Consider the following 12,117-nt stretch of genomic DNA (forward strand, 5'->3'; position numbering starts at 1 on the left):
CCAAGAATCCCCTCATAACAAGTGTCTATACCAAATTTTGAACCACAGATCTATTTAGAATGTATAAATAGCCTATCTGACATTAATAAATGGGTGATTAATCCTTAAGTAATGTTTCAGAGATGTAAAATCCATTTTAATAGATGCGGGTCAAATTTGACCCGGAACAGCCGCAATGTACAAAAATTTGTAGCACCTGTACAAAAGTATGAAATTTTTAAATATTTTCATTTTTGTGCATTTTGGGCCGCTTTAGGAAAAGTCATCAAATCTCGGCTTTAAAAAAATGGCATTTAGGGTATTTTCACCGCTGTCAAATGCCAAAACGGGTCAAATTTGACCCGAACAATATGTAAAGGTTAAAAAGAAAATATCAATTTTCCTTTTCATTGAAGTGAAAAGAATGCCTGCCATTTTTACCAGGCTGGTGTTTGCTCGGACCAGTTGAAGCTCCCATATGTCACAGTCCAACAATCATTGGAATTTCCATTACAAGCCCATGTTCTGGAGCTAGAGCGGAACAGACACAGCCCAGCATGAACATTTTATCCTGAGAAAAACTCCAGGAACTGTTAAATAATGTTTCCTATGACACAAGTGAGCAATGTTCCAATTTTATGCTATGATGAAGTATACTTTTTTTACAATTGCAAATTTAGATGTCTAGGAATAACTGAAATAGAAAAACATTCCATTGTAACAGAAATTATTCAGAAGTCGAAGACTGTGAAACATAAGACAAAATTATATATTTTGAAATATTTCATATAATAAGTTCATGAATAAAGTAAATGGTTTAAAGAGTTTCAAAATACATAGAAGTATACAGATGAATTTATACATGTGCATGTATAGAACATAGATACATTTTGGCAAGTGAGAGCGTAGTGAAGAATAAATATATCTACGTATAATACATTAGTCACCTTATTTCTCCATGCAAGCCCATTATAAACTCTTTTAAGTCAACACAGAATGGGAAATGCCCATGAAATCATGTGTGGCATTGATTGCTACCCTCTGGGATTAAGGGGTTGTCTTATACAGAAACATTGAGTGGGCTGGACAGTATTCTCAATGCTATCTCGCGGGAAACATTTCGGAATCTGAGGGAGGTTTGTCTGGGTTGGTGCTCTGACCCTGTTTCCCCCCTTGCGGGATCTTTACCTACAGGCGCGGTTTCTGAGTAAGAGGTCACATTTTAAAATGTAGGCGAGGAGATTTTTTTTCTTCTCTGAGAGTTTTGAATTTTTAGGATTTTGTTTTTATTCCAGAGAACTGTGGAGGTCAGACGACCCAAGGCTGAGACGGATTTTCGATCTAGAATGGAGACAAGGTTTATAGGGATCAGGCAGGAAACCGGAACTGAGCCAGACTTGCCGTTATCCGATTGAATGGTGGTGCACACTTCTCAGTTTGAGTGACTTACTGCTGCTCTGATTTCTAATATCCCTATGCAACAGTATTACCTCTTGTTACCTCAGTGTTACCTCTTGCAACCCATCAGCTTGAACCGCAAAAAAAAACCCTATTTTCTAATCAATTCAATTCCTCTGCGTTTCATCTCGCTATTGGTTTTTCTACTTAACAACAAATATTCATTCAAAATTTCCCCAAAGTTTCTAGCCTCCGTCACACTGGCAGGGTGTTAGAACTTGGTCATAAAACAGAAAATTCAGATCAGGCAGCATCTGTAGACAGAGAAACAGCATGATTGCCCCTCATGAAAATTGGCTCAATCTGAAATTATACCATATTCCTCTCTACTTGGACACAACCTGAACTGCTGAGTATTTTCATTCTTCCGTTTTTACCTCAGATTTGTGGCATCTGCGGTGTTTTATTTTTCAAGGGCCCTATTATGTCAGCCATACTGACAACATGAGATCACCACTAAACCAGCTCATAAGGGCCACTCATGTCCACAAGGTGAAATGGAGATTTGTGCCTCACTTTACTGTGAGTTCCTCCTCAGAAGTGACCCAAAAACTGGGCTAGACACCGAACTCTTCAGGGATACAGGGTACCAGACCACTGGATCTCCGCTGATGTGTGGTTTCCAGCCGGGAAGATGAAAACCATTTGCCTTTGTGTGGTACCATTCATCACTCCAGCAGGTTCAGACGTTCATTATGGCCAATTACAGGGGGCACCGTGGTCAATGCACAAATCCCTCAAACAACAGTGACATAATGTTTAAAAAAATCATGCTTTAGTGATGTTGCTTGAGGGGTAATATTTAACCAGAAACTTGGGAGTGTCCAGCACCCCATATACAACCAACCCTCCCAATCCCCCAACTCTGCACCTCTTTGAAATGGTGCCCTGACATTACTTACACCCACCTTCTGGGCTCCCCTACATGCATTAAAAAGTTGATGGGCTTTGACAAGAACGTGGGGTGCGTCCTTCTATTGCCGGTGTGTGTTTGGAAATTCAAGCAGCTGATGCCCATGGTGGTTATCGTTGGAATCACGCAGGCTGCTGGCACAAAGCTGGCTAGGCAAGTGTTAGCAAGTGTGATGCCACCCCTGGCGCCCCCTACAGGTGGCTGGAACAATCCTATAAAGAAAGCTATCACATAAACATTATACAGTGCTGTGCAAAAATCTCAGGTACATGTAAAAATAAATTCTGTAAGACGAAGATGCTTGGAATAAAAAGTTTCTAAATATTAAAAAAATGACAATAGGGAGCAGTGAACAGTAAAAAAAAGAACTAAATCAAATCAATATTCGGCCTTTCAAACTGCATCAATTCTCTTAGGTACACTGTCATACAGTTTCATAAGAAAATCAGTTTGTAAGTTTTTCCAAGCATCTTGGAGAACTTGCCACAGTTCTTCTGCGGACTTTGGCTGTCTTGCTTGCTTCTGTCTCTCCAGATAATCCTAGACAGCCTGGATGATTTGAGATCAGGTCTCTGTGGAGGCCAAACCATCTGAAGCTACAGTATGTAAAAAATCTAGGGTGCCTAAGACTTCTTCACAGTACTGTGCCTGGACATTAAAATAGGAACTAAATTCTGCCATCATAGTGTGATTACATTAACTATATGTGAACTTCATAACCACAGGTTTACATTCAGTTGATAATATTTTTCACTAACTTTTGACATGTAAACATTTACAGTTGAACTTCCCCTGCGCAGGAAATGGATAGTAACTCTGTCAGTGAACCATTTTGATTACCCAAAATGCATTTCCAAGGTATAATCACCCACCACCTCTTTCACAGTAACTGGAATTCATAATGTCCAAATTAACGGTTTAAAAAGAATATTTAAAGCACACGTTTATAATTAGGATTACCAGCCGTGTTTTATTTTGCACATTGCAATTCTTTCACTGGGCTTTCCAGCCTCTATTGTTCAGTGGCACTTTGAAGCCGACCTCAGACTGGATACTTTTACCACAGAGTTCTGTTTCACTGCTCAGCACAGGGTTTCACTGCAAGCATTTAGAGGATATCCTGACCTCTACCTAGCAGAATCTACGGGTTTCTCCTTTTTTACTCTGAAAACAATTTGAAAACGAGACTGGATGTCAGAGTGATGTGACTGTTGTGGGAGGCTGGAACTGGAATTAGAAGAAGTCCCATACTGTAATGGGATCTTGGAATTCTGGAATGCTGGTGGCAAGGAGCAGCCTCCAGCATCTGATCCTGCTGAATGGAGGGTCCGTCAAATGGAGGCGTTGGCAGACAGGGCACAGTGGGATTTGAAAGGATTAAAAGCAGGGTCTAACAAACATCAGCAAAGAAAATAGAAACATAGCCTGCAGAGGAGGACTCAAAAACAGACAGGCTTAGAAATTTGAATGGACATAACCCACAAATCACAGACCACAAAGACTTTCATTTTAACCACACTGCACAGGCTGATTGTCTCTTTTTGTGCCATGACTTTTCATGGTCCTATGATCACGAGACTAAAACAAACAGAGAAGAAGTCAGAGAGATGTGAAACAAATGAGAGGGGCAGAAGGAAATAGAGAGAGACAGAATCTTAAATAAGTAATAGTAAAAACATAAACAGAGAAGGAAGGAGCAGGGGGAGATCTGGACACAAATATCAAAAGCAGGACTTAAAAAGGCACCAGTAGAAACAGGCTTAAAAAGTAGAAGAGCTTTAAACACAAATGTGGAAGCAAGATTTTCATTTCCTAGTTCAAAAACACTTTGCAATTCTTGGCTACAAAATTAGCAAAAGCAACAATTTGTCCCACTACTTTCTGATTGGCTGCACCTCTTATGGCCAGAGGCTTGGGGCAAGGCTGGTCCTCAGACAAGGGACCACTCACAAACATTGCTCTCCTCTGTGGCTAGGACCAGGGCTTGATGCCAACTCACATCGAGGGTGAAAAAAAAACAACTTGTGTTCCATGTGGGAATTTGAAGGCAGACAGGCTGATGACTGAAGATAAAATTGAAACCACTGTGCCTGGAGACAAGGTCAGCGCAGAGCCGACAATGAAATAAATTTTGGGTCCACTTACAACAGCAATGTCAACACAAAGTCATTTTATTTATAATACAGCTGCAGTATTTGGGCCAGGCAGTCTTCTGACTCTGAAGGTATGTGACAAAGTCAGAGGGGGAAATTTGGGCCAAAGGTGCCCAAATCCTGGTTGTGATCTGGCCTGCTATGGTGACAAAGCAGAGCAAGGTTTGGCAGAGGGGTGAGTCTTAAGCTGACAGTCTCCAGATTCACGTAATATTGATTTGTAATCCTCAACGGTGCTGATGTAAAATACACAGAATCCTGAGTACAACACCATCCTTGAAATAAAAGGCCAAAAACTCGGTTCTGTGCAACGTAGCCCAAAGGAAACAAGTGGAGCATCTTCATCTTGAGTTAGTGAAACAACTCAGCTGATGAAAGAGACAGAGAGAGAGAGAGAGAAAGAGGAAGTCAAAACATTGAACTTACACTCGGTGGCCACTTTAATAGGTATACCTGTACATCTGCTCGTTAATGCAAATACCTAAACAGCCAGTGATGTGTCAGCAACTCCATGCACAACAGCATGCAAACAAGGTCAAGAGGTTCGGTTGTTGTTCAGACCAAACATCAGAATGGGGAAGAAATGCGATCTATCCAGACGGGGTGGTCTGAGTCTCGATAAACCTGCTGATCTCCTGGGATTTTCACCCACAACAGGCTCTGGAGTTTACAGAGAAAGGTTCAATAAACAACAATAAAAAAACATCCAGCGAGCAGCAGTTCTGTGGACAAAACGCCTTGTTAATGAGAGAGGTCAGAGGAGAATGGGCAAACTGGTTCAAACTGACAGGAAGGCGACAGTAACTCAAATAACCACGCGTTACAACAGTGGTGCGCAGACTTACAACACATCAAACTTTGAAGTGGGTGGTCTACAGCAGCGGAAGACCATGAACATACACTCAATGGCTATTTTATTAGGGTACCGGGGGTACCTAATAAAGTGGCAACTGAGTTGTGCATTGGAGATGGAAAAAGGAATGGATACGAGAAGAACTACACAGTCAATATTACCAGGCTTGAAAATAATGCCCAAGTTTTAACCCAGCAAGTCTAAAGTGCATCACAGCCAATGCTTGTAAATCAGTGATGGAAAAGCAAAAGTCTGCAGATGTTAGAAATCTGAAATAAAATCAGAGAACACAGGAATTACTCAGCAGGTCAGGCAGCACCAGTGGAAAGAGAAACAGATAATCTTCCTGGCTGATCACCTTTCTGCAATATCAGGGGAGCGTGACAAAGGAAACTCGGCTATCAACGCATATTAACACCGATGGTCCTGGGTTAGTTCTCAGTGAGTTTGGGGACAGGTTACTTCACAACTGTATGAGGTGGTAGCTGGTGGTACTTTTGGGCAGCAGGTTAAACCCGTAGGCCAGAAGAAGTGAAATAAATTTATCAGGGGGAACAGAAGCAGTAAACACTCCTTCTGAAGCAGCCTATCAGGAGCACATAGAACCATTTATAGAACTGGTGTAAAGGTTACCATTTGCCCGTAATAAAACCTTTAAGAATTCAGTCGTTCGTTTCAAAGATTTTTTTTTGCAGAGAGTGGAGACACTCTTCCAATGGTGAGAAAACCAGACCTCTTCCAGCAGATTCTGAGGGTCAGACTGCGTTCACTGAAACTGTGAGGTACCCGAACTGGGAGTTACATAGGCACAAAGATTTCAAGATTAACAAGTAACTATAGAGTGATAGAACACAGAAGCAGGCCCTTCGGCCCATCTAGTCCATGCTGAACTATTATTCTGCCTAGTCCCACCGATCTGCACCCAGCCACAGACCTCTATACCCCTCCCTTCCTCGTGCCTATCTAAATTTCTCATGAATCCATCGCTTCCACTGGCAGCTCATTCCACACTCTCACCGCCCTCTGAGTGAAGGAGCTCCCCCTCACGTTCCCTTTAAACATTTCACCCTTCATGTTTAACCCGTGACTTCTAGTTCTAGTCTCACCCAACCTCAGTGGAAAAAGCCTGCTTGCATTTACCCTCTCCATACCCCTCATGATTTGGCATACCTCTATCAAATCTCCCCTCATTCTCCTACACTCCAGGGAATGAAGTCTTAGCTGATTGAATCCTTCCCTATAACTCAGCTCCTCAAGTCCTGGCAACATCCTTGTAATCTTTTTCTGCACTCTTTTTCAATGTTATTTACACCTTTCCTGTAGGTAGGTGAACAAAACTGCACACAGTACTCCAAAATTAGGCCTCACCAATGTCTTAAACAACTTCAGCATAACATCCTAACTCAGTGTTTTGAATTATGAAAGCCAATGTGCCAAATGTTCTCTTTACGATCCTATCTACCTGTGACGCTACTTTCAAGGAATTATAGATGTGTATTCCCAGATCCTGCTGCTCCAACACACTCCTCAGTGGCTGACTGTTCACCGTGTAATTCCTACCTCGGTTTTGTCCTCCCAAAGTGCGACACCTAGCACTTGTCTGCATTAAATTCCATCTGCCATTTTTCAGCTCACTTTTCCAGCTGGGCCTGCAAGCTCTGATAGCCTTCCTTGCTGTCCACTATACCCCCGTCCCCCAGTCTTGGAGTTATCCACAAATTTACTGATCCACTTTACCACATTATCATCCAGATCATTGATATGGATGACAAATAACATCAGACAACATTGTACATGTGACAAATAATGCTAATTATTTGTTCCATGTTTCTTGCAAACATACAGTGAAACGCATCATTCGCATCAAATCAAATCAGTGAGGATTGTGCTGGGCAGCCCGCGAGTGTCACCGCTCTTCCGGCACCAACATACTGCTGCACAGGGATAGTTTGGTGAGCCAGCAGCTCTATCAGTGCTTACGATTTAAAGTTGCAATTTTTCTGAGGTAAAATTATCCAGCGGCCAAGATCTACGGGTAATTATATGTAAATAAAGGCATCAAAAACTCGACTATTGTAGCCATTATTGTAAGTTATTTTTAACCAATAATTTTGTTTGGAACTTTTTTTAAGGATACTTAACACTTAAGCAAAAATAAAAGAGAGTGCTTCCTTGGAGAGCATTTTGAGTATACTTTTTCGGGAAGAGATAATACAGTGTTATCTTATAGTGCAACAGATAACTGTGGAATCCCTCATTTGAGTGTCAGTTTGAGTTAGATTGGCATATGTAACATTGGCATTCCCACCACAATAGATTCAATGGGCTATACGTAACACATAAGAATAAGATATACAAGGATAGGCAGATGCTATATATCAAAGATCTCATTCAAAACTGAAATTACATCAAAGCATCACACATTTAAATGATGGAAAAACATGTTCTATTTCCCTTTCAAGAACAGAACTTGCTTGCAACACCACTTCCAAATCCAGGTATTACCTTTAGATAAGGTTGCACTCCTCATAGCTATTTCTAAATGTCAGAATTTGTAGTTACAGTAAACTAATTACTTCCATCGCAAAATGCAATTTGTCCCCAGGAATTATTGTACCTCGCGCTCAAGACTCTCGTGTGTTTCTTTCTCGGGCTCCCTGTGGGAACTTTTCTTATGTTCAGAGTTGCTGTACAACTCTTGGGCCACATCAGGCAGTTCAAACGTCGTAACAATACTGTCTCAGATCCAGTGTCCACTGAAACATCTTGAATTCGTTGGAAAAGCTCAGTGTTCAAGCTGAGGACGTAATAACTTGGAACCAATGTGGCAGCATTTCATCCAAAAAAATCAGCTTCCTGTTCTTCAAGTTTAATACACACCTTTCTGCTGCATTGTCCTGATGGGTACAATCACTTTTGTATGTTGCAGTTCAATGCTGCCGATGAAGACTCTTCTTATAGTTAGGCATTGCGTGTGTCTTTGAAGTAAAACACTTCTAACGAAATACCGATCAACTTAAATGGACGAAGATTAGATGGCAAAGTACAAAGGGAGAACTGTTGATGGTAAAGTCCCAACGGTTTTATTTCTCCTCAACAGTATGTCATTCTGTCTCTCATATTTTAAAATCTTAATAGTTAAGACTGCCAAAATGCTGGCATTACAGTTTGTTTCTTAGTAGGATACGTCTTGCTATACACCAACAAGTATGCCCATAAAATCAGATCCATTCTGGATAGATATTGACGCTCCTGCACTGTTGTCCACAAATATGGATGTATATTGCTCGGCCTGAAACACACGAAGAGAGAAAAAAACAGTGAGCTTCTGTAAACCTTCCTCCAAACAAATATCCAGCCTTAGCTTTCCGAATTACAGATGATTCATATCTGGGACAAGGGAGATTTCTAATCATAATGATGTTGACAGATAAGTAATAAAGACAAGGCATACAAAATGCTGGAGAACTCAGAAGATCAGGTAGCATCCGTAGAGGGATTTGGGCTGAGACTCTTAATCTGGATTGAAAAGGAAGAGGGGGAGAAGCTGGACTAGGAAGGTTGGGGGAAGGGGAAGGAAGCTATCAGGGTGGAAAGAGTGGGAGCGTATTTCCAAGCCATGCCAGGCCCGGGCAGAGACATGGCTCTGAGATGATGGAGATGGAGTCCCAACATACTTCATATATCTGCCTGAGCCAATGCTGAGAGAACTACTCTTCTTCTCCTAGCACTCAGTACGTTTTCTCCTTAAGGTGATGGCGGCCTTAGAGATGTTTTGCAAGCTTTCTTGAGACGTGGTGAAGCTGTGGAGTGAAACATTAGTCACCATCTCTTCTAGAAAGTTGGCTCACATTCTAGACATATCCAGCACTTGTCAGAAGAACATTCAGGAGCACAGAGGTTCCTGACCTATAAGACCATAAAAGACCATTCGGCCCATTGAGTATGCTCCACCATTCGATCATGGCTGATTTATTTTCTCTCTCAACCACCTTCTCCTGCCTTTGCCCTGTAACCTTTGACATCCTTAGATCTGTCGATACCGATCCACTCAGTCCTCGTCACACCTATGCGCCAACACTAGCCTGTAGCAGCCACATTGATACAATGCTGACTCTGGATGCTGACAATCGTTTTTCACACTGGAACATTTGTGTCATGAGCCTTCTGACACATAAAGACCAGTTACAGCATGACAGCCTCACTCCTCATTTTCGTTCTGTTTCTTCAATGAACAGTTTTGGGACTTTGACTGAAGAGTTATGTCCAGCTGTCTACATCACTGACAGCAGCAGACTAGCAAAATGACCTCATCAGGGTAATAGGAATAATATCAGTTGAGAGAAGCTAACATGCCAACAAGAAGAGGCAATGGCAATAATCGGAAAATGTGTCACTCAGGTGGTTGATGGTTGAGTTGAGTTGATCTCCAATCTTGGCATCTTACTTGACCAAACGTTCGGAGGACACTACGTGATGATGTCTCCTCGTGTGTTGACAAAATGTTTGCAAGTAGATTGCCAAGATCGGAGACCAACTCAACCCAACCAGAGGTAACAACATTTATTGGACAGAGACCATGACAGCAGCAGCCAGACAAAATAATACCCTCAGACAGTAGCTAGGAAAGTACAAACGGTGCTGGAGATCTAGATAAACACACGCAAAATGCTGGAGGATCTTGACAAGTCAGGCGGCATCTATGGAGAGGAATAAAAAGTCGATTTTTCAAGCCAAGACCCTTCAGCAAGAAACACAACCTGACTCTCGCTTTGATGAGCCCCCACTCCAATGATAAACCAACAATCCTTGCATTGCACATGGGAATATTTGCAGAGCTGTGGAGAGGCAGAGAAGAGTGTGATCATGGCTCCAAAGCATGAGTGTACATTTAGAAAAGTCTCAGCAAGTTGTTAGGGAAAGATCAAGCTGTGAACTTTCAGGGAGGGTGTGTGTGGGGGGTGGAAGAGGGGAGTTGAAGGGAAAGTGGGGAGAGTGAAGGAATGAAGTAGGCATTAGTGCTATTTTCAGGTGAGTAGACGAGGGGAGGCATTACAGTGGCTGCAGGCGACCTGCTCCATCTGTAAAACCAGAAGTCATGATCAAAGTGAGAGCACCTGGGGCATGTCAACAGCATCAAGCCTCTGGGGGATCAGGTAATCAGGCTAACATAGAAACATAGAAAACCTACAGCACAATACAGGCCCTTCGGCCCACAAACCTGTGCTGAACATGTCCTTACCTTAGAAATTACCTAGGGTTACCCATAGCCCTCTACTTTTCTAAGCTCCATGTACCTATCCAGGGGTCTCTTAAAAGACCCTATTGTATCTGCCTCCACCACCGTCACCAGCAGCCCATTCCACACACTCACCACTCTCTGCGTAAAAAAACTTACCCCTGACATCTCCTCTGTACCTATCTCCAAGCACCTCAAAACTGTGCCCTCTTGTGCTATCCATTTCACCCCTGAGAAAAAGCCTCTGACTATCCACATGATCAATGCCTCTCATCATCTTATATACCCCTATCAGGTCACCTCTCATCCTCCATCGCTCCAAGGAGAAAAGGCCAAGTTCACCCAACCTATTCTCATAAGGCATGCTCCCCAATCCAGGCAATATCCTTGTAAATATCCTCTGCACCCTTTCTATGGTTTCCATATCCTTCCTATAGTGAGGCAACCAGAACTGAGCACAGTACTCTAAGTGGGGTCTGACCAGGGTCCTATATAGCTGCAATATTACCTTTTGGTCTTAAACTCAATCCCACAATTGATGAAGGCCAATACACCATATGCTTTCTTAACCACAGAGTCAACGTGCACAGCAGCTTTGAGTATCCTATGGACTCAAACCCCAAGAACCCTCTGTTCCTCCACGCTGCCAAGAGTCTTACCATTAATACTATATTCTACCATCATATTTGACCTACCAAAATGAACCACCTTACACCTATTTGGGTTGAACTCCATCTGCCACTTCTCAGCCCAGTTTTGCATCCTATCAATGTCCCGCTGTAACCTCTGACAGCCCTCCACACTATCCACAACACCCCCAACCCTTTGTATCAGCAGCAAATTTACTAACCCATCCCTCCAATTCCTCATCCAGGTCATTGATAAAAATCACAAAGAGTAGGGGTTCCAGAACAGATCCCTGAAGCACACCACTGGTCACCAACCTCCATGCAAAATATGACCCGTCTACAACCACTCTTTGTCTTTTATGGGCAAGCAAGTTCTAGATCCACAAAGCAATGTCCCTTTGGATCCCATGCCTCCTTACTTTCTCAATAAGCCTTGCATGGGTTACCTTGTTAAATGCCTTGCTGAAATCCATATACACTACATCTACTGTTCTACCTTCATCAATGTGTTTAGTCACATCCTCAAAAAATTCTATCAGGCTCATAAGGCATGACCTACCTTTGACAAAGCCATGCTGACTATTCCTAATCATATTATGCCTCTCCAAATGTTCATAAATCCTGCCTCTCAGGATCTTCTCCATCAATTTACCAACCACTGAAGTAAGACTCACTGGTCTATCATTTTCTGGGCTATCTCTACTCCCTTTCTTGAATAAGGGAACAACATCCGCAACCCTCCAATCCTCCGGAATCTCTCCCATTCCCATTGATGATGCAAAGATCATTGCCAGAGGCTTAGCAATCTCCTCCCTCACCTCCCATAGTAGCCTGGGTACATCTCATCCAGTCCCGGTGACTTATCCAACTTGATGCTTTCCAAAAGCTCCAGC

The 12,117-nt window shown here is 42.4% G+C and overlaps 1 protein-coding gene across 2 annotated transcripts in view; it reads right to left on the bottom strand.

Moving 5' to 3' along the window:
* Positions 1–671: 671 nt before the first annotated feature.
* c1qtnf12 (C1q and TNF related 12) overlaps positions 672–12,117 on the bottom strand; it is an 80,520-nt gene continuing 69,074 nt past the window's right edge. For both annotated transcript variants that reach the window (XM_072244881.1, XM_072244880.1), the window contains one exon: positions 672–8,648. In XM_072244881.1, the coding sequence (XP_072100982.1) occupies positions 8,550–8,648 (99 nt within the window). In that variant the 3' untranslated portion in view covers positions 672–8,549. The remainder of the gene's footprint in view (positions 8,649–12,117) is intronic.

This window comes from Mobula birostris, chromosome 27 (genome assembly GCF_030028105.1).
Source record: "Mobula birostris isolate sMobBir1 chromosome 27, sMobBir1.hap1, whole genome shotgun sequence".
Classification (NCBI taxonomy): domain Eukaryota; kingdom Metazoa; phylum Chordata; class Chondrichthyes; order Myliobatiformes; family Myliobatidae; genus Mobula; species Mobula birostris.